Source organism: Acipenser ruthenus, chromosome 24 (genome assembly GCF_902713425.1).
Source record: "Acipenser ruthenus chromosome 24, fAciRut3.2 maternal haplotype, whole genome shotgun sequence".
NCBI lineage: Eukaryota > Metazoa > Chordata > Actinopteri > Acipenseriformes > Acipenseridae > Acipenser > Acipenser ruthenus.
The window spans coordinates 21,953,192-21,977,227 of NC_081212.1; the positions used below are offsets into that span (position 1 = coordinate 21,953,192).

Below are 24,036 nucleotides of genomic sequence, written 5' to 3' on the forward strand. Positions count from 1 at the left end.
GATTCAGAGTATGCTGCATAGTATAGACGCAGTATTCTTTTTGCTGTGGTCAGACGCAACAGGATCAAAGTAACTAACGATATGTCCAACAGTTGTAGACTGGCAAGATATCAAAGAGTGCATTGTTTTCTTTAGTAGTCGCTTCTGATAAACCAGATCCTGGGATCTATACAATTGATCTACCTACATGTTCGTAATAAGAGATCTGTTCAACAGCAGGTCCTTCTATGTCACATGTAGACTAGAGAAATTCAGACTTCAATACAGATATTCCTATTAAATACAGAGTTCTCCAAAAGGATTATTTATTTCCATATTGTATACCATTTCACATTTTATACAGTCTTGTATTGCACAAGACAAGAGATACAAATACAAACACGTCTTTTGAAAGCTGAAAGCAGAGCACAACGTCAGTACTGCATATTTAATAGAATTACATTCCTTTGGGGAAAAAAGTAAACTTTTTAGCTTTATAAAATCCCAAAGGCAGGCAGGCAGGCATCCAAGTTAAACACACAATGTAAAGAGGAAAGGTGAATTCCAGTTTTGCCTACAGGTAATACAGTACACAATGTTAATTTTTATAAACATGCTTTAACACGATACAAAATGTGGAGAATCACAAAGCGATATATAAAAACATGTATTGTTCAGCAGGTTTTACATTGTGTCGTGCCATTAAACTGGTAAATACCAGCACAGAAAAGATTTTCCTCATCTTCTGTTTAAAACCTGTGGGATAAATGTAAATGATCATTTCAGCAGTTTGTAACTTGCAGACATTTAGTACTATACCGAACTCTCTGTATGAATAGGGGGTGAAGGGACAGATAAATAATATAACCCTACAATAACACAGGTGATTATTCACAGGGTTAAAAGGGAGGGTAACATTCCTTTTCCAAAAGGTTTTTTTTTTTGTTTTTTTTTTTGTTTTTTTTTAAATGTCCAATTTAAATATTGCAATTGGACACACAACAGTTTCAGATAATGAATATATTGACAAGGACATTTATATTTAAGATTACTATACTGTATACGTTCACAAACCAAAAGATTGTTCAACAATGCTAACATTCCACAACATTTTTATTACAGACAGAATTACACGGGACTGATCCCAGCACCTTTCACATAGTTTGCTGTAAGCATGCAAATGTACTTGTTCTGTGCCATCCAGCTGGTCTTGCAGACAGCCACGCTGTGTTGCTTATACAATAAGGAAACATCCCTTTTTAAAATTAGAAAGCTCAAACAAGTGCCATACAAATTGGGTAATTACTCGAGTATGCAGAAATCTCCGAGGGCTGTTTCTGATAACTGGTCATGTTCTGGTATGGATCTGGTTATTGTTTTTATGCTTGTTTATTTATCAAACTAGTTATTAGCACGCTTCATTGTTTGCAGTTTCAGCATGTGCACCTGACTAGATTGCTGACCAACTGCTGTACCCAAGCTCATTTGGCTCAGGAGTATAATTGCTACATATGATAAAGTTACTATGAGGTTTCTGAAGACTTAAAATATATAGAAATCAAAATTTGTATTTATTAGCAATCAAAACAACCCATTTGTATTGAGTTGAAGATAAAAAATCAGCAGAAATTGTACGGATCTAGAAAACTGAAATATTTTGAAATTATGAAATTATTTAAGAGGGAGGTAAATTACTGGCAATGATAAGCATTCTGTTTCTACAGGACAAAGGAATACACTCTCAACAAGATGCTTGAGATGTATTATTTTGTTTAATTTCTATTATTGGAAAAATATTAAATCAGGGCTCGAAAGACAAACTGCTTTGGCATTAATTTACAGATTATAATATAGCTTCCAAAGCTACTGCCACCATCAGTATCACCATAGCAATGATTCTGATACAAAGAGATACATAATGGCAAGGTGTGCCATTGAAACAATGCTGTGCAGTACTATTCAACTTGCTTGGTCCAGAATTGCATTATAGAACATGACAGTTCTCAGAACAGCTTTCCAGAACTCAGTTACATGGTCATTCTTACAGCCAAGGTCATGCAAAACGAGTGCCTGTGACACAGCCTGAAGGTCTTTAAGGTTTAGCTGCACACAAAAAAAAGGCTTGCAAATCTACACAGTCAAACCTGTCAACTACAATACAAGTACTAACAAAGGGAGTGCCTGATAATGACTTGGAATGAAAGACTTATTTTAAACAGGTATATATATAAAATAAACAGCATCCCCAACACAAAAATAATCCTAATAATCATATATATATATATAAAAAAAAAAACCAAGAAACATCCAATACCTTCAATCAGTTTTAACCGTTCTCTGTTGTGACGCGAAGCTGAATCGTCACTAGGGCACACTTATCAGTCAAACAATGCTCTCAATATTTAGAAAATAAAAGTTGTGCAAATACCAAGACACTACTCTTGATGGTGTAGTTAAGCTGTCATGTTACCGTTTTACTCTATAAAAAACACTTGTGTGATATTTAAGAGGTTTTACGTTTTAAAAAACAAAATGGATGCTATTCAAATGAATTACTAAACTACATTTACTGCTAAATTATTGGAGAAGGCTATTCCAGTCATTTCCCTTCTACCCAGATAGCTAAAGTTTGAGGATGCCTTGCCCTGGGTTTGGCACAAGACTGTTGAGCTGTAATTATTCCACAAGTTGTAACACAGCATTTGTCAGGCAAACACACCAGGTTTACACGTCGCCCTCCACTCGTCTTCTGCGAACTGCACAAAAAAAAAAAACACAAGACAATATTGGTTTATATAAGTTGTATGCTTAACTTGATTAGAAATGCAGGAGAAACATTTGTGTGAGGAAGGTTATGTAAATGATGGGACTTATTTGTACATTGCGTTTACTTTCAAATCAATGTTCAATGAATGTTTTTGAATATAAAATTACAAAGACAACCCCACTTGTTATGGCTGATATGAAACACTATGAGGTTTAATAATATTTAAAACATAGCAGTGTATGGTATTCATCTACAGTTTTAAAAAATGAAATTCAGATTCAAACAATCAAGCTCAGACTAGGGTGTAATGGCCATTACCATCAGAATTACTGTACCAAAAAAAAAAAATAATAATAATAAATTAGTGTATAGCATTGCTTGCGATTTCAGGTTTTTACTAGAAGCTTCAGTAGTTAGCATGAGACCTGTAGGATATGTCTAAGCTCAGGTATAAAGTCTAAAATGTGTGATATTGCTGTGCAATGGCAACAAGTCTCATCTGTTACATCATTTCCTATTGAACCTTGCTTATCTGAATAGTGTGTGTCACCAGGTAAGTGGATAGATGCAGTCTTATTTGCATTCTACAAGTTCCAAAGAAAACACACTCCTAAAGGTTAGACATTTGCCGTACAAACAGCAAACACATGGTGTGTTATTGGGTTTCTAGTGCATGCAAATAAACACAAATCGTGAGAACGCAATAAAACCAGAGGGTTAATGAAACATGCTCAGAAGCACAACACAAAAGGAAGATGCATAATCCAAGATCTTAGACCTTGGAAATTAGCTACGCAGTTTTGACTACCCAACATGGCACGCCTAATGCCATGTTTGTGTCCTGTAGCGTCAAGGCTGAACAGGTGGAAAAGGTTCTGTACAATTACATACTCGAACACTCCAGACTGAAGAAAGGAAAGAAAAGATTAAAACAGAGCAGTCAAAAGAAAGATCTAAAATAATAATAATAATAATAATAATAATAATAATAATAATAAAGTGGGAAACATGAAAAAAGAAAAACATACATAATGCAAACTGAAGTATTATAATGTACAGGGCAAAACGTTTAAGGAATACAGAAAGCATGGAACTGTACTGTAGGACTTTGGGAGAGTTTAGGAGTTCTGAGCCTTTCCAAAATAGTGTAGATCACTGCACTGCTGCAAGGAAATTGACATACAGTAGCAGCACTACAGTATGTCCAAACATTGTGATAATTGTGCATCACTCAAAAGAACTTCCTGATATTTTAAATTTAAAAAAAATAAATTAAAAAAAAAATTACCATAGCGTCAAACTCAGCAACAATAAAATACAATAAATTATGAAGCAGTAAATATGCTTAGATCAGCTAACAAAAGTGAAGATTATATTATATTATAGCAGTTGTTATCACTGTTTGAATATATGCAGCCAGGTGTTGTCAGGCTTCAATGATTCATAGGTTGCCGTTTGATAAGGATCAAAGAGGAAACATTCCACTGGACTGCACATAACATTAAAACTCCCACACTCTACATACAGTCATTGCACTGGAGCTGGCTGTACCTGTGCAGAATAACACATCTCAGGAAACATCTGGGATTCTGGCTCGGTGCTCTTACCTAGATCATTGTTCTTTGTGATTGCTGCTGCAGCTCTTGCTCTCGGTCCCTGCTGTGTGAAGTGGTATCCAAATTTCAGAACACCTGTGTTCTCTTCCAGCATCTTGGCTATTTGCATTTCCACTGTAGCACCCAGCTGCTGCCTCTGTTTTGGGATGACATCGTCATTTATGTGGAATGCAGTTTTTTGGCGTAGGAGTCAAGTGGAAAAGTATGCAGAGCAGCTTTGAAAATGTTCTTACTGTACATGAGAATAATCCAAAAGGTGTGGCTTATTGTCAAGCGAGAAATTATGCAAACTGAATCATAAATGGGTCATCTCCAACGATCTTCCCCTATCGTTGTTATGGACCAAATTAAATCTAGTGCTTTGGAGGACAGACAGTTTGCATATGACAGTGAAGAAATCTATTGCTGCCTTGTTATTAGGCAGTACAAGATGTCAGAATTCACATGTTACATTAAATCATTAGCCAACTTACACGACATTGCTAATAAATAAATAAATAAATAAATAAATAATAATAATAATAATAATAATAATAATAATAATAATAATAATAATAATAATAATTAATAGACCTTTTGAACTGCATAATGGACAGGCTCAATGCTTTGCCTAATGTCCGTTTTGAATCAATACACAGCAACTGCCACTTTTCTCCAACACGGAATCCTAAAAAGCCACCTCAATTACAAACGTTTTTAGTCTTTCTTAATCCATACATAGATAGAACATTTGGAATTAACCCTCAGCCTGCAGCTAAATCGCAACGTAATTTGACCATAGACTGAAAAAATACTGCTGCTTATGAAAGTATGCAAAACTGATTCAGCAATAAAAGGTGTTTTCTTACTTGGTTATCAATCTTCATCTCGGAGAGCGTGTCATTCTCTTTCATGGCATGGACTATAGCCTGGATACCAACTCCAGTAATGAAGTTGGATTCCAGATTAAGACTCTTTAGTGTCTTGTTTTCTCTTAGCATGTCTGCAAAAGCCTGAGAGAGAGAGAGAGAGAGAGAGAGAGAGAGAGAGAGAGAGAGAGAGAGAGAGAGAGAGAGAGAGAGAGAGAGAGATGCTAGTATAACACACAAAAATATCTCCTATAAAAAAGGACAAAATACAACAATGCAAAATAAGAGACATTTAGTAAAAAAAAAAAAAAAAAAAAAAAAAAGGTTAACTACTTCCGAGCGATTGAAAATAAAAACAAGAAATCTTTTAAGCCACTTTTGTTCTTAGTATATTTAGCAATTAAAAAGCCACACAAACACAGGAATAAATATATATTTTAAACACTTACAGCAGCTACAGGGTCATTGCTTCGAGTTGCTGCCAGGCTGAATTTCTTTACATGTGTATTCTTTTCCATAGCCTTTGCAAAATCTTTCAATGTTGGAATGGGAATGTTCTAAAATACATAACAAGATTACATTTATACCACAAAAGCCAAACATTAGGAAAATGCAATCTTAATGCATTACTCGCTTTTGGGACGCATTCAAAGCAATACATTCACAGAACAGCAATACATTTCCAAGCATGCTAATGCTTTATGTATATCCTTGGTGCATGACTTAACATTTAAATGAGGCAATTACCCTGACTTTGTTTACATGTTTGAAAGTCCTTAAAAAAAGCTGACTGCAGCCTGTTCTGCAGATTAGTACTTTTTTTTCTCCACATAGAACTGTCTGAAATCCTATTTAACAGATTGAATAATCATGTCTCAATGAGAATCATAGATGCTACAACACTGTGCTCTGTTTGGTTTAGACCTCCTCATTATATAAATGGAAAATGTTGCACAAGCATACCTTTATGTTGTTTAAATTGACTTCCACCAGTGCAGGGTCATTTCCCTTTATCCTCTGCAAAGTCTCTTCAACATTGGTAGGATTAGGTGGCTCATCGAAAACAGGTCTGATTTGTTCACCTTTGACCACACCGGCTAAGGAATTGTTAGAAAAGAAAGAAAGAAAGAAAGAAAACACCATCAACATTGCCATTACTCCATATTAACTACATATGTGTTACTGAGAGTGGATATTATGGTACTCGGCATTATAAAATCAGGGACCCAAATACAACCACTTTTGTGTAGAGGTGCAAAAACGACGATTCCTGGTAAACTCTATTCCGGTTACCATTAGGCAGGTTGAAACACTGGATTCTTTTAAGTATAAACTAAAAACATTTTAAAATGTGCTTTGATATAATTGGTTGTAACTGGAGTATATTGTATATTGAGCTGTTTAATGGGCACCATATATAAAAACACTATTGTATTGTAAAGTACACACTTGGCAGACAATGACACATTTACACACATAAACACTTACTGCTGTAGCCTTCTTTGTTGGAGTAACTGCCGCTGCTGTCATAGCTGTGTGTACTGGTCACCAGCGTATGAACACCAAGAATAGCTTTTTAGAAAAAAAAAAAAAAAAAGAATTCATGATTCTACTGAACAGGAATTCAATTTTATTTATAACACTGCTAAACATTCTTGATCCAGTTAGTTAAAAAAGGTTACCGTTCTAAATATACACAAGTAAATGCATTTTTAGAACGGTATGAAGTAATTAAACAAAAAGAGCAACACAGAAACACACATATTTTACAGTTCACCCCCAGGACACCAGTGTAAAGAAGCCTGATGGCTCAATGGGTTAGGAAGATGTAACACCAGTCTCATGGGAAAGGAGGAAAGACATGGTACAAAACTTTTACTAAGAGGGCACACTTTAATGCAGTACTGCACAACCCATACTGCAACTATTAGTTTTTATTAGGCTCTAGTGTTTAGCTGTGCTGAATGCGGGAACTGGGAGCAAAGACACAGTATTAAATTAAGAGCACCAGACAGACAAAGAGACAATGTACAGCAGGGATCTAGTGTCCTGGATTGTATTGTACTTTGTAAATTGCTTAAAAGGGTTTTAAACTTAAATTTCAAAGCCAACCTGTGCACTTCCAAACATATGTGTGTTGTGTTGTTTCGGCTTTATTAAAAGGCACATTCTGGGATTTGTTTGTTGAAATGTTAGACTAGCTGTTCCACTTCCCACAGAGGACACAATGCAGTGTCTGAGGGAAAAGTTACCTGCTAGGTCACAGAGTTCAGTATCAGTTGCACTTGAAAGTGCTTCTTCCAGTTCTGGATCAAGGGTGGTCACCTCCTCTTGTCGTGTTTCTATGGGCCTTTGTTTGGGCACCCATGCTTTGCCTGTAAAAACATCATTCAAAATTAACTTTGCAGTACTATTACAAAATAATCTCTTTATACATATAAAGCTGTTCCTTTGGCATATACTAGTATACACACACACACACACACACACACACTGTATGTATGACCTCTTAATTACAGGCTTCCAGATCAGATAATCCAAGCAGATGCACTACAAATCTGTTGAATTCTTAATTTGACCACATTCATTTCCGAACATGGGTATAGGATATACACGTACAAGTGGTTGTGAAACACAGGTAAAATTATTTACAGCAACTGGAAAAAAGTTAACCTTGAGCCAAGGACACACTGCTTGCACAGAGTTTTACTTTTATTGTTTTAACCTTTCCTAGATGGACAACACACCACCATCGTAAGTAAGTTTAAATAGCACTACAGCAAAAAAGACATTTGTTGTTTGGTACTGGTAGAAATCTAACAGTCAATTAATGTATTAAAATAATGCTTAATGCTTTGTGTATTCGTTTTAAGGTGGTGAAAAACACCAATAAGGAAAAGAAGCACATACACAAATCTACTTTTAAAAGGTAAGTAAAAGATAAGTTAAACATTCTAAACCAGTGGAGCCGGACACCGCTTAAAGTTTAGGTTATTCATTAGAGCTGCTGTGGTTCTGTACTGGTAGCCACAGTTTGTTAAAGACTCACACTAAGGAAGGCTCGGAGAAACAAAGCATTCCAGAGACCCTCCTGAGAGACTCAAGGCTGACTCTCGCTGCCTGAAAGATTACATCTGCAGCAGCACTCAATATTTCCAAGAGGATCTGATTATAACCCATGCTCAATGACCCACTCAGCCTGTTAGATTTTCCACTGATAACTCCAAAATGACTAAATCAAATTAAAATGTTTTGTGTGAACGTAAAACATCCCCAGGATGCAATAGGACTTGCTGTAAATTGGTTTGTTAATAGTATGAGAATAAGTGTGTGATGCAGTACGTACTGGCAGTAGAACAGTTCATTGCTATTGGACAACGACAGTTCTGGAACTGAGAAATCATAGAATACAGCTGTGTACCAAACATTAACATAATAACTCAAAGTGTACTGTCTCTATACCAAGAAAACCTCACTAAGGCAGCCATATTACAGTAGGCAAAATACGACGCAGTACAGACAGATTGTTTATATACCCAGATTACTTTCAATAATTAAAAAAAAAGTCCTCTAGATGCATGTACTGTAAACCTCTAGTTTTACTTGCAGTACATGTGCTCCTGTACAAACCGCACCTCCAATAACTTCCTGACAGGGGACAATAAAGCTCGCTCGCAGTCTCAGTTTAAAACAATTTGCTGCATTCCCCTTAAAGCGCCCCTCCTGGAAATCTTCTGAATCAGTTAATAATGAACTAATGGCATTATCATTCCTACACTTACAAGATGTTTAAGAAGATCTTCCCAAATATACATTAGTGAGACAAAAAGCTGATTTCCCTCAAACAAATAGCCTGGTTCCTTTATACGGAAATGTTAACTACTATCACACCACGTGCAGTTTCCTCAGTGCAAATACAGTCAAAACTATTAGCTGGGAAAAAAATTCACTGAGTAGTGGTTAGGGCTCTGGACTCTTGACCAGAGGGTTGTGGGTTCAATCCCCAGTGGGGGACACTGCTGCTGTACCCTTGAGCAAGGTACTTTACCTAGATTGCTCCAGTAAAAAACCCAACTGTATAAATGGGTAATTGTATGTAAAAATAATGTGATATCTTGTAACAATTGTAAGTCGCCCTGGATAAGGGCATCTGCTAAGAAATAAATAATAATAATAATAATAATAATAATAATAATAATAATAATAATAATAATAATAATAATAGCAAAAACCATTTAGAAAACACATCACATTTATGTTGCCATCAATCTGAAGACTGCCAAGTGATCTAGGCTAGGCCTATAAAAGAGCAAATAACGCACACTCTCACACACACACACAGGATGTGTCCTTTTTCTTAAGAAAAGCATATTTTTCTCATAAAAAAATTAATACATTTGAGAAGGTAGATAAATAAATAATGGGACAAGCTCATTATTTTGATGTGGTCTAAATACGAGCCCATGCACGGATACACACCATTGGACTAAATTCACAATTTTTAGAAATCCGTGGGTGGGTTTATCCGGGTTGTGGATTAACCATGCTTTATTAGGTCAGAGACTCCATGCCATTGTGACTGAAAACATGTTGGCAAGTAAAATGCGTGCTTTTAACAATTCAAGAAAAAAACGTACAAGGATTGTTGGAAAACCTCCGATCTCCAGAGCAAGCCCTGCAGGCAAGGGTATGAAGACGAGTCAAGTCTAGTACTGGTGACAAATACAGGACAGCTACCTGATCTACATTCATCTGTAAGCATTGTATACATTCATGATGTGCTGATCCCAATACCTGACAAACAGGATTGTTTATTTATTTATTACCTCTAAAAGATCAAAAAGGTAACAAAGGGGTTGGAAGAATGTGTTTGGACTGTAGTCAGTCACTGACTCAAATTCTAGTTCTGCCAGTTAAACAGAGATCCTAATTCAGAACAGACACACAGTCCTGTTCAATTGTAACAGGGCTGGGCAGACGCCAGCTGTACAAACAGATCAGATCCGGGTATTTTTTAGAAACTTGGCTATATCAGACATCACCCTAAAATCAGAAGCCTTACTAATAAACCATTGCCTTGTCTCTCAGATGGATCAGTATCATTTGCAAGAGTAGAGAGTTCCACAACACAGCCTTGCCTGTTTCACATAGATGGCAGGAGTCAGTGGCCAGTTTCCTTGGTAATGATAACAAGGGTTATTGTACTAGAAATCGCTCTCAGCCAACAACACAGCTGGGCTTCTGATTTAGAGTGGGAACTGGCAGGCACTGGTTGAAGACCTACTATTGCCCCTGCAAACTTACACTGTATTTTATTATTACATAAAATGGGGTTGACTAGCAAGTGTACTGTATGAAACAGACGACATGTGCATAAAAGAATCAAAAGATACTACCTGTATAAATAGTTACTGGTGCACATTAAAAACAGCTTTTTTCACTTTATTAATGTATGTCGTTCAGAGTTATGCTTTATATATTTAGCCACTACTTTTGCTGTCTCCACTACAAAACATGAAGAAGTTGCCATGGAGCCTGACAGTACAAATAAACTGTTATGGGACACAACCAGTTACTATATTTTGAAGCCTTCTTTTGCAACAAACTTGGCTAGCATATGAAACTCTTGGAATGTGGTGGAGTCACCATGGGACCTTCTACTTCCCTATGGTCTCCAACCCAGCAATTAGATTTAATCAGTAGTTTTCCTGTGGGAGTTTGAAACATGCAAACCAAAACTAAGAAAACTGCAAATGAATTACGCTGTTACAGTACCATATTTTGCAATAGTTTAATGTATCATGGTTTATCTGTGTCCTAGAAGATAAACTTTGCTCAGCACGGACAATTGTGTTCAACTGACACAAGGTCGAAAAATGTAGTGCTCCCTCAGATCCAGGACAGCTCTTAATGTACTGTATTTTTTTTACATCTATTCGGATACAAAAATCAGATGTTCGTATTCATTAGAAATGACAAAATACCTTGCACTTATTTACCACCTCACCAGAAATTGCACAACAGTTTAAAAAATGGCAAATGAAAGAGAGCTCTGTGTGATGCGTGAGATTTATAAAACATTTTTTTAAAAAGACACACACACAGAATTCAACGCAGCAGCTCTTGAGCCTCTATTTAAAAGTTTTAGACAGCAAAAAGTAAACAAACCAGATTATGTGCGCTTACGCATAGTGATCTCTATGGAACGCCATCTGTCAAAAATGCATTGTGCTTTAGAGCGAGTCAGAATCTCATGGGACAAAAAAAGGCAAGCACGACATTCTGAAATGCCTCGCTTAAACAGTGCCCAATTTGCTGGAAATGTTGTGTAGTGATTTTTATATATCACATTTTTTGTTGCGACTTTCTGTTATGTGGAATGTAATAAACAAGAACCAAAACAGTGAGTTTTTTTCCCCTTCATTTTACAACGCCATTTCCATGTTTGTTTTATTTGAAGTGTTTAAAGTTAAATTTCAGTTTTCTTTTGCTTGTTCAGCAACAAAAAGGCACAAGTAAACCTCATGTTATTACTTTATGAAAACATGTCTATGGTCACCGTTTACTGCGAAGAAACGGCAACGGCAAGGAATGAAAAAAGTAAAAAAGAAATAAAATGCGGCTATTTATTTTGGGAATAAACAAAACAACGTTTAACTTGAACTGCTATTTGGCATCCTTTGTTTTGTAGTTAATTCACTGGGGTAAAGTAAGTCCTACACAACTTATTCTTTACTCCTGGGATATGTTTCTACTTTAATGTGTTACATACATATTAACGTCTTTCTGTAAAATAAAGCCACACAAACAGGGGCCATGCTCCCTGCCTCTGCTGCTATGTTATCTCTGCCTGCGTTCTGAGCAATATAATGGCTTTCATTACTTTTTGAAAACAAATGAATATCCAAACGAATATTTAAACTATGAGCGACTCTTCGAACATGAAACTCCTGTGTTCGTCCCAGCACTAGTTACACTACAATAAGCAGAAACTAACACTGTATGGCATTGTTACCCTCTGACATGATTAATCCTCTGTTAGCGGTTAATATTTGGTACTTGATAAATTGCAGAAACCCCTAATACAGCTCTTACACCTCTTTAAATGTGACTAGACACAACAGTACCACTGTGTATATTCAAATCAGTCAAAACTGTGGTTATTTTTATTATAAATTCTGCCTCGGTCACATGAAAAGTCAACTTGTCGTGACTCATTGTTCTAGTTATATAACTGATAATCCTAGGTAATTCTCTTTGCTTGACACTGTAGATAGATTGCTCTGTTGTAATTTAAAGTTTGTCTTCCTCTTACTCTGTACTTAATGTATGCTAGATGTTCAATGTACAGCTTGACAATTACTTCTGTGAATTTTCATAACTAATTTACTACCCTATTAAAAGTCAAAATCCCAGAATTCCATCCCTTCTGGAGTATTTAACTCTTCCTCAAGTATGACCTCTTGAGTGTTTTATTAATGGCTTAGGAATTATTTGGCTAGAGTACAACCTAATAAAAAACACATGTTTCTCTCAACACTACAGAATATATTTAAAAGAAAAAAAGACTATATATACACACACAAGTGCTTTGTTTGTGAGTACAATGTATGGAACTTAAACTATCTATATTTTTTTTGTTACTTAAACTTATTAGTTTTACAAACGTATCTGAAGATTAACATGTTCACTATGTGCTGGCTATTATAAAAAGAACAGTACTTTACCACTACAATAGAACTGAAGAGTCTTGTACACTGAAATAAAACTCTTCTACTCTGTGGTCAGGTAAAAAATGCAAAACAAGCATGCCACGCCTTATTAAAATCAGCAAGCATGACACACCTTATTAAAATCAGCAAGCATGATGCACCTTAGTAAAATCAGGCAGTGCAGGACAAGATGATATCAATGGGAAAATGCAAAAAAGGTATTCCTGTTGCAAGAAACATGCATGGGCACATGCAGTTGCATAGAAACAATGAATTATGTTCACTAGTAGAGTTCGCAACAGTATTTGTAAAATTACTAATAATAAATCACAGTATATACTGTATTGCGTAATCTGTTTTGAAACAGTGGTTACTTCAGCCCTTTCGATCCACCCCAACCCCGCCACACCCACACACTGTTTACAGAATTGCTACTCTGAGCAATGTCGTAAGCAGGAAACACACTCCCTGAAACACGCTTGCATCCGCCCTTTTACTGAATCTACCCCGCCAGACTCAGCCCTTATCCTGATAATGCACTACAGAGCTGGATTATACTGCTTTCACTTGACCTTTAAACCAGGGTGTAAAATTATTATTATTATTATTATTTATTTCTTAGCAGACGCCCTTATCCAGGGCGACTTACAATTGTTACAAGATATCACATTATTTTTTACATACAATTACATTATTTTTTACACATTATTTCTACATACAATTACCCATTTATACAGTTGGGTTTTACTGGAGCAATCTAGGTAAAGTACCTTGCTCAAGGGTACAGCAGCAGTGTCTCCCACCTGGGATTGAACCCACGACCCTCCAGTCAAGAGTCCAGAGCCCTAACCACTACTCCACACTGCTGCCCTTAAAATGAATGAATAAATAAATGAACAAACAAACAAACAAACAAACAAACAAACAAACAAACAAACAAACAAACAATAGCCTCCATTGTATTAGGAGTCCGAGTCTGTGGGATACCCATGAGAAATAATAGCTGCTTTATCAGAGCATGCCTCAACATCTGTTTCTTTGAACAGAATAACAAGCAAAGCATTTGCTGATCTCTAAATGCTCACATTATACAGTAACGAGATAACAGTCCATCAGTCATAACTTTCTCTATTACTGTGCAAGAGCTGCAGTTTCCATGTAATAAATCTCTTTTATCCGAGTTTAATCTATCAGTGTTGCTTCAGACAAGGTAAAGATACACGTCATAATAAATGACTACAGGAATTCACTTTAAATAACTAGTTTAGAAAACCACTAGTCAGGCGTCGGAGTAGGACCAATGTACAAATGAATAAAAATGAAAACAACGTACAGCAGCAACATGTATTTAAATAGCCAACTCATCATTTTCTGACCAATAGCCCAATGACTGCTGAGATTACTGTGCATCCTATGTTGTAGCATAAAATCAACTGTGTGTATAGTATAGTTGTTTTAACACATTGCATCTCCAAAGACCCGTCTCTCTACTTCCCGGATAACTCCCAAGTACATTCCTTAGCATTCCAAATGTGATTTTCTCATGTCATTAACATGCATCCTCTGTAAATACAAAATTAAAGCTACCAGTATAAGTAAATCACAATACCCTACAGTGCATCCACTGTAGGTACATGCAAAAATGAAAGTTTGACAGACAGGTGGAGTGATGCCTCCACATACTCCCAGATTCTGATACTTCTGTTTGTTCTAACCAGGTTTTATCACAACTAAATAAGCGGTTCTCTATGAAAAAATACATGCATGCTTCCACTATACCCCTGCCAAAAGGGGAAATGAATCCCTAGCGATCATTTCTAGGGATACGAAAAAGTAGGGAAGGTACATAATTTTTAAAACTAACCGACTACATTTGATTTGTCAACAGAACAAGCAAATGTTATGTAACATTTCCATATATTTTCACTACAAAAAATCAGCAGAAGCGCTTTACAACATGTAATCAGGAATCAATATACAGTATAGGGTTAGTCAAGCAACTTCAGAAATCACCCCATGTGATTATAATCTTCTTCAGCCCTCTAAGATCCTAATCCTTACATTATGCAGTGCACTTCTAAAGGCAGTTTAATGGAAGCAGATCAGAAAACTGGCAATGGCTACTGATGATTCTGGTTTTATCTGCAGTTGTCACAGATATAATTCTATGAAACTCCTCCCCCACAAGCAGACAGGCACAAACAGATAGCTGCTCTCCAAGGGATCGTGCAGGCAACAGTACCTTTCCTCTCGCCAGTGAAAGGCAATGTATCTTCCCTGTCTTTGTATTCCAAGGCTTCTTTCTCAAGGAAGGCAAGCAACTGTTCCCGGTTAAAGGGACCAGTGTCTGGCTTAACCGTCTGGTCCTTCTGACGGAGGCCAGCTGGCAAAAGTGCATTCTGAAATTAAAAATTACATTTGTAATTATTTAAATGTATCAATGTATTTTTAGGATTAAGGCAGTAGACTTCGGCAGCCGGACTGTTAAAACTGTGTAATCTAAATAAGCTAAAAAATATATATACAATTTTGTTTTTTTTAATTGCTCACAGAAAATTTCATAGAGGTATAAACCAGAGCCTGTAGATATCATCCTCCCCTGTCCCCCTGCCCCACTGTCAAAACTTTGAAGGCCATGAAACTCAACGCAATTTCTAGAGCAACTAATTGCAGGTGACATTTTCAAGGACAAACATTTGATTGAGTTTTCGAAAAGTTAAAAGATGAAGAAGTTTCTGCAGGTCCTGCAAGCTCAGCAGGTTATTGTATAGATTCTTGTCAGGTAGAGCTCATGCATGGCCCATTTCAACCAATCATCAATCATTACTGATAAAATCTCAACTACTGCAACAGTTAAGCTTTTAAACCAGTAATTATCTACAGCAGTGATGGCCAAAGTTGGCTCTTCCAGTCCTGTTTTCTTTTTTCCCCAACCCTGTTCTAAATTGTTTAATTGAACCAATTCAATCTCCACCCAGACCCTGAAGTAGTTACTTATATCATTTTACCTGTTAACCCTGGTGTGGAAAGGACCACTCCTGATCTAGAGCATAGACATTCATGGTTATATATTACATTCTACAATCTTTTCTCTTTTCGTCCCTCTTTACACTCACCTCTGGGTCAAGATCCTCGAGAGCGGCTTCCAGTTGTTTCAGTTCCTCCGCCGATAACTTGTTGAGAATTTCGTCCTCATCAATATCCTTGTACTTTTCCAAGTCCTTTTTGAACGGCAGAGCCATGACTGCAGTGACTGTCGGCTAAACAATTATTATTAAACCTCGTCGCCGTCAACGTGACCAGCCAGGTTCAGATTTCCTGTTGAAAGGAGCAAAGGCAAGAAAACCATTAACAAATGATGAAATAAAACTAGTGAGACACACTCCAAACAGCATCCACTGTACAACAGAACTCTTACAGTGTATTCTATGAAATAATGCTAAATGACTTTCTATATGAAAGGTTTGGGGACTTGCATACCCTGCATCACGTACACCAATTAGTTACTCCCCCCCCCAATCAGAGGTTACCACTTCAGAAGAAAATCAACTGGAATAACGGTGAGGAATAGAAGACTTTATATCACAACCACTGACACAGCAAGGGTTCATGTATTACTGTGCATGCAGATACAAACCATCAATAATGTCAAACTTACAATTAAATTGATTGTCAGTTTTTGTCAGCTGTATTGGGTTTGATTGAAAAACAAAACCCCCAAAAAAACCCAGCACTTCTGTCTCTTGGTAAACTTTCACTGTGTCAGAACATAATTAAGCACCAGCATTGAGTGGCTACAAAAAGTACAACTGAAGCTCAATGTAAATTGTTTATGTGCAGCCTAACATTTTTATTTAAAAATGGAACTTTGTAACAAACATGCATGTTTTAACATGAATTCCCAAGCAGAATAGTTTATAAAAGCCTCCTTCTTTTAGCCCCAGACACCGTAGCAGTGTTTCCAAATGGTCTCCTGAAGCTTCAGTCTCTTCCCAGTTTATGAACATTGTATAATTTAACTCTCCCTCCAGGGAGTTTGGCTCTAATTCCTAAAATGTGACAATAACAGTACTGTGTGACAGCTGCTCTAATATGCTGTACAGCCCACTGCAAGGGCTAAATAACACTTGCATACTCTATTTTACCCACAAGAAGGTCATGTTAAATGGACATCTTGTTAAATGAATCAACCAGATTGAATCAGTGATACTATATGCAGGCATGAATTATGCAAGTATTTTATGGTATGACAACTTGGCTTATAAATCAATTATTACCACAATCATACACAATTCAGTCCACACCTTTCATTGGATGACATTAAAAGCAGAATGCCCACTAGTAGTGTATATTTCATTTATAAATGCCTTTTCCAGAACATGAAACGGAAAAAGATCCAAACAAACAACACCTGGTGTCGACTCTGCAGTTTACAGGTAAATGGCAGGGAAGGTTATTTGTCCAAACCTCACACTGCTCTGATAAATTACTACCATATGTTAGGAACATAGCTTTTGGATGCTCTACCGTAAACCGCACCAAATAGGAAAGTAAAATAAAATAATTCAAGACATACTAACCCAAACCTCAAATGGCTTGCCACAAATGCTTTCCATAAAAGTGTCTCTACATGAATGCAATTGAGGAGTGTAAGAGCTTACTTTATCCTTTTTTTAGGTACTCGCAATTCAAAGTAAATGGCCACAATTAAAGTACAGCAAATCCAGCCCTTTATCTGAAAGCTACTGCTGAGGTCTTGCACCCCATGAATACTTTCAATAGGAAATCTTTGGCAGTACTGAGGGGACCGATAGCAGGAAGGAGCCGTAAAATAAATGCAAAACATGGTGAAACAGCAAAAATATACAGCACCTGGGAAAAAGCCTTGTGACACCCCTGCAGTTTGTTGTACTTGGGGGTTTATTGTCATTTTAACTCAGACAGCTTGTTTCCTAAATATCTCTGGACCCCTGATGAGATATCCCAATGATATTAATAAGCTAGAGGTTTAGTGGTACCCCAAAATGTGATCCATTAACTGAGTATGACAAGCAAGTGGGAGTCAGACTTTTAATGGCTTTTATCCCACTCAGACTCCTTGTTTACTAAACATCTTGGTAGCCTTGTTTATTTATTATTGTATTTTAGTACAATATTGGAAAAAAGGCGTAAGGGTTTGCATGCAAAGCAGTCTACAAACATCTCTCAGGGAGATGCTGTTTACAGTATTTGTTTCAAAGCATTTGATGGTTGACAGCAATAATAAATGTCTTTGGCTTCACTGCAATAAACATTAAAAACAATGGATTAGGTTAATCTATTTAAATAAACATAATGCTCTTACAAATAAATGAATAAATGTCAGTTTAATCAAACAAATGACATTTGTAATACCTTTATAATCCTATGGATCCGTACAGCCAAGACGAGTTCTTCCCTACTTTACTACAATTGCCTTTAAGTTGTTTTTAAAGTTTATATATAAAAAAACGTTTAAAAGTTCCTGGTGCACTCTGTGGCTGATAACTTTAGAATTTTAAAATGTGTTTCCACTGACCAAACCTGCACTGCTGTTGCCTTAGTGATTGTCCTCCCCAGGTGAGAATGATTTTAGCAGAACGGTCAGAGCTTAAACTGGAAAAAAAAGATACAGTAGTTTGGGCTGGAGGGTAAAAGATCTTAAACTCCTGACCCCTATATGTTCCCTCTTCGAGCATGTGTTTCTACTTAAATATTTAGGTCGGGGACTTACTGCAGGTGGAAATTATTATTATTATTATTTTTTTATCCTGGGACCAACAAGACCAAATCTGAGCGAGTCTGAAAACACTGGTCAGTGGAAACAGACTGTAGCGACACAGTTAGGTGTTTAGGGCAGTGATACTTTGAGTCCAACCAAGTGCTTGACTAGCCATTCTTTAACCTCCTTCATTACAGGCCACATTCCATTATAAGTTAGTGGCATGAAAGCATTACAGTAGTTACAGTAAGTGCTGCTGTGAGTGCCCTTACTGTAACTACAGTACTATCATTATTTATTTCAAACATCATTCTATTAATTGAAGCCTGCCAGGCATTAGTCCTTAAACCTCCAGCCATTTCTTGCCGAACTTGGCACACCAAACTATTTTTCAATTCTCTGCTATTGTTTTTTGTTGTATTTTTTTTCCCCCGTTAACAAAATGTAAGAAATATATATGATTGTTATAGTTTTATGTTTTACTTCAGTTTTTCACTTGAATGTGTTGCAGTCCAGTATAAAATTCATATCCCCAGAGGTTCTCACAGCTAATGGTATTCAGTTCATGAACATACAAGACTAGCTCTTATTGTAACTTTGTTTTTCTAAAAAAAAAAAAAAAAAAAAAAAAAGGCTGTTGTTGTTACCCTTCCAAGCAAAGATGTATTCCAAATGCCTAGTGAAGGATTGAGCTGTCCTCCTGTCAGCTATCCAGCGGCGCCCACTCATCTGTAACCCTAGTGTTTATTAGGACTTGCAGTCAGGAAATACTTTGCTATTCTCTATGCACTCTTAAATCTACAGCCTGTACATCAGATTACTGTGGAGAAAATGTTTGTCAGGTCTTCATTTTCTGCGTGAGCATTGGTTTCTGTAAAATAAAAATCAATGTGTCTGTGTTTTTAGATTTATGAAAGACGGTTAAACATCCTAAATGATTTATTTATTTAAAAAATAAAACAGTGATAAATATTTACAAGAGGTTAGGCTAATCATAACGCAACACACAGTACAGTACAGTACATCCTTTATAAATACTAAGAGAAACTTAAGAAATTAATTCTAGTTTGCCTGTAGGGGTTCCTTTCTCTCCGACAGTGTGAAATAAAAAATAAAAGAACCCTGTCACAGAAACGCAGCAGTTCATGGTAGTTCCAACGTGACTCTTAATTAAAAGTCTGAACAACATACTGTTTTGGGAAGCAACACAAGTATGATGCCAGCCTTTAAAATGCCTTGGACTTCACAAGGCGTGAAAGTCAGGTCTCCCTTTCTCCTGTGACAGCACCACATAACTCACTGACTCCAGACTCTGAAAGGGTTGTTAGCACCATTGCAGAAAGCACCTCTGCTCTGTTGGATAGTACACACACAGGCTGGAGCAATCTAGGTAAAGTACCTTGCTCAAGGGTACAGCAGCAGTGTCCTCCACCTGGGATTGAACCCACGACCCTCCGGTCAAGAGTCCAGAGCCCTAACCACTACTCCACAATGCTACATCTTCAAAACTAATGGCACCGAGGTGGGCGTTTAAGGTTCACTTCACTTTGTTACTTGTGTTAAGAGGCTCTGTAAACCATTAGTGTAAATTATCGGAAGAGGGGGAAGTCATTTTTAGGAGAGCCTTATTCACCTCCTTTGCATATAAATTATTCAAGGCCCTAGGGTCTGCCAGCTTCGGTGTATCTGAATGCTGGCATTAATCAGAAACACAGAAGGCAGAGAAACTGTTCCAGCTGCTTCATACCAGTAATCCTGGGCTTTCCCAGACTGGGGCTTTATTAAGCTATACTGTAGTACTGGCTCTGGACTTTCATGATAGAATAGCAATTTAAAGAATAATTGAGTGCTTTACCACTTTGACAAATGTTTGATGTGTAAAGCAACACGACCTCAACATTTCTGTTGCTTAAAAATCATGAAGAGAGCCTAAGAAAGAGCGTGGCTGGGTGGAACGGGGTTATTATTATTATTATTATTTATTTATTAGCAGACGCCCTTATCCAGGGCGACTTACAATTGTTACAAGATATCACATTATACATTATTTCACATTATACAGTTATCACATTATTTTTACATACAATTGCCCATTTATAAAGTTGGGTTTTTACTGGAGCAATCTAGGTAAAGTACCTTGCTCAAGGGTACAACAGCAGTGTCCCCCACTGGGGATTGAACCCACAACCCTCCGGTCAAGAGTCCAGTGCCCTAACCACTACTCCACACTGCTGCCCTGAACTATGAATTCAATTGTAGGTGAATATTGTGCCACAACAGAAAAGTGAAAGGGTGCCATGTACACAATTTTATTTCCTACATTATTTTTACCCTTACTCTCAAAACTTTAAAAACTATTTTCATGTTTAAAGGCTGGGCTCACCCAGTGGATTTGCTGACTAACACAGTGCAAACAAAGGGGGTTACTTTATAACATGTTCACACCATGGCAACTACTGCCCTTGGTGTACTGCAAACGCACCTCTTATTAGAAAATAAAAGCAGTGTTACAGCATTTAGTCGGTCTTCTCCCATGTCATATATTAAAACACTGCAGTACCATTGTACACATCTCTAAAAGCCCAATAATGTACAGTACAGTTAATTGACTATATCCAGAATTCTTAATCTTTACCACCATTAATATTTAATTTAAAAAAACGCTATAACAATGATTGTTGCACTGTCTGGCTGCAGATGCTTGGTTTATCAACAGGCATGCACTATGTATATATAACAAAAAAAAAACAACCGCTAACCACACCTGCAAAGATTAAGCATGACCCGTTAAAATAACCCATTTCACTACAAGCATTGAACATGTACGATTTTGTATTTGTATTATTATTATTATTATTATTATTATTATTATTATTATTATTATTTAAATATACCACAGGATATAAAAACACTGCTTTTGACACCAGCCTACACATTTTAGCGTGTTGCTAGTAAGAGAACATATCTGCATTTCATGTCACAACAAGTGTGTTTAGACTTCTGGTGATGATGAAACACCACCGATAAAATCACTCCCACTAACTCTGTACAGAAAGTGATGTCATATATAGCAAGATGAGAGTGACTCGAATCAACTCCCTGCTTTTTCAGGCTGCCCTTACTGTCTCGTCGTTCTCTTTCTCCATCGACAAGACCGCGAAGTAAAGTAGCACACAGATGGTGTAAAGCCTTTCTATAAAATAGTAGTGGTCGATTTATTAATAGAAATAAGTATTCCTTTACTGCTCCAATATTTCTCGGTATCTCTGCAGTCTAGTCTACTGTACTGTACTGTAATACTACTATACTGCCTACACCTTATGCAGCCAGCACAGCAGTGTGTAAAGAAAATGCTTGATTTGTCTTCCAAAAAACACCCGTTTTCCCAAATTACACCAAATGCGCTACTCACCGACAGTGCAGTGTGCTGAGGTTGTTATGCTACAGTGATAGGAATTGTTCTTGGAACACAAGTCCTGTGTATTTGTATTAAGCGATGTCAAATTACTTCCTAATGACGAGCTTCAGTCCCTTCCTCACCTCAAGGGCGGTAACACAGGAAGACAAAAAAAAAAAAAAAAAGACGCACTACCGTATCATATAGTGGATAATCTGATGACAAAATACACCAATGAATGAACAGGGGCCGACCCCATTTATAGTTTTAGACCAATCATATTCACAAAAACTGGAAATACAGGCGTAAAGCAGTTTGGTAACACGTGCCCAATTACAAGGGCGTCTGGGACTTTCAGTTTTTATAAAAACAGTAGGCGGATTAAATTTTGTTCAAGTTACAACGCCTACTAGCCATTGTTTCGGGGACTGCTAATATAGTAACTTATTTTGGTCTGTTAGGAAGTATATTGCAGCAGCACACCAAAAGGACTTTGTAATGCCTCTACTTGTAAAATGTTCCAAATTGACATGTTTTATCATTTCAAAGTGTATTAACTTAGTAGAAACATAGACAAGTCTTTACATGCCTTGTCTGGTCTTTTTAATGTGTGCTTTTTGCACATATGTATACTGCTGCTGTCCAAACTAGTCAAAATGTAGCCATGCAGAACCACAATGCCAACATGAAGTTAGTTTAAAAAAAATACACGAGATCCCTGTTGCAAATCTCAGGAAGGACCAACACTGGTTAGAGCTAACTTGCCATGCTGGCCTTAAAAGATTTAAAGTCAACTGGCCATTGTCTAGTCTGAATGGTAACCCAGGTTTGAAAAGCATTTTCAAAGCATTTTTCTTATAGCACTAGATAATTGTCATTAAACTTTGTGACCTACAGCCAATGCAGCAGTTTCTTTAAAAATATAATATACATACAGTATATAGCTTTTATGAATTTCCATTCAACAACACAGCTGAAACCTAATCCATAATTACTATACTTTGTATGAAGCTATTACTGTACCTTCATGTTTTTTTGTTTTTTTAGCTACTAAATATACTTTTGTTTCCTTATGTGGATCTATCAAAATGCAGCTGCATAGTCATCAAAAATCTGACCGTTGAAAAAAGCTAAATAAAATATTGGAAGCTGTAAGGTTCTTAGGTAAGGAAATATTTAAAACTTTAACAAGCAAATGGAACTATGTAATGAACATTACACTAGAGAGCTCTTTACAGTATCTGGAAACAATCTGAGTCGGATGACACACCACAGAGCTATTTTGTTGTTTTCATTTAAGATTTTTTTTTTTTTTTTTTTCATGTGCTTTATCCAGATATGGGGGGTTTCTATGTCTCTTTGGCCAACAGAGAGGAAATTATATTCTTTGTAACCATTTCTGACAGTGAGCATTTGACCCTTACATAACATTGAATGGCCAAAGTTCATGCAGTCTTCACTTTTGCAATTAGGAAACTGTTTTCATTTAATCAAGAGGATAGTTTTCAAATGGTTTCAAAGTTAAACAAACGGTTAGAACAATAACTTTGTGCTTGAACTCCACAGTCCATATAGTCTGGTAAATAATGACAGTGTTAGCTTATGGCGCCTGTGTAAAATTAGCCAAAATTAAATCACAGTAGTTGCCTCGACCTATTTTGACTTGTGATTTGTGGAACCAATGAAGGATATATATTGAGAACAAAGGTGTTATTTAACATACTATGTCTGCAGGTTTATGTGACATATGTGTGCAAATCTTTACAAAATTATTAGTGAACACCCCATGCAAACTCTTGAGGCAATATTGCTATCATTACAGGAATCCTCCTTGCTCAGATTAAATATACTGATCACTTTATGTGTCAGATATCAAAATACCCATGTAATTAATTATGATTAAGAAGACCCATCAAGGGATAATAAACAGATTTTAAAATATAATATACATTCAAGATTTAGAGTATTCATTAAGGT

The 24,036-nt window shown here is 36.6% G+C and overlaps 1 protein-coding gene across 2 annotated transcripts; it reads right to left on the bottom strand.

The window, feature by feature from the left end:
* Nucleotides 1-270: 270 nt before the first annotated feature.
* LOC117429865 (tropomodulin-3-like) lies at nt 271-22,237 on the bottom strand. Of its 2 annotated transcripts, XM_058998709.1 has the most exons (11): nt 22,075-22,237; nt 16,039-16,240; nt 15,165-15,321; nt 7,463-7,585; nt 6,699-6,782; nt 6,174-6,307; nt 5,660-5,767; nt 5,211-5,354; nt 4,354-4,498; nt 2,699-2,735; nt 271-735 (listed from the first exon to the last, which is right to left on the bottom strand). In XM_058998709.1, the coding sequence occupies exons 2-10, from the start codon at nt 16,162-16,164 to the stop codon at nt 2,704-2,706; spliced, it is 1,053 nt and encodes a 350-aa protein (XP_058854692.1). In that variant the 5' UTR covers nt 16,165-16,240; nt 22,075-22,237; the 3' UTR covers nt 271-735; nt 2,699-2,703. The 2 variants fall into 2 exon arrangements, with proteins under 2 accessions (XP_058854692.1, XP_058854691.1); XM_058998708.1 differs by having other exon boundaries at nt 271-2,735.
* Between the last annotated feature and the right edge of the window lie 1,799 nt (nt 22,238-24,036).

What these genes read in the sequence shown, in the direction of transcription:
- LOC117429865 (XM_058998709.1), bottom strand. Translation starts at nt 16,164, where the DNA reads ATGGCTCTGCCGTTCAAAAAGGACTTGGAAAAGTACAAGGATATTGAT. An exon ending in TTTCACTGGCGAGAGGAAAG is followed by an intron (nt 7,586 to 15,164) that starts GTACTGTTGCCT and finishes ATGTTTTTACAG; the next exon opens with GCAAAGCATGGGTGCCCAAA. An exon ending in CAACAAAGAAGGCTACAGCA is followed by an intron (nt 6,308 to 6,698) that starts GTAAGTGTTTAT and finishes ACAATTCCTTAG; the next exon opens with CCGGTGTGGTCAAAGGTGAA.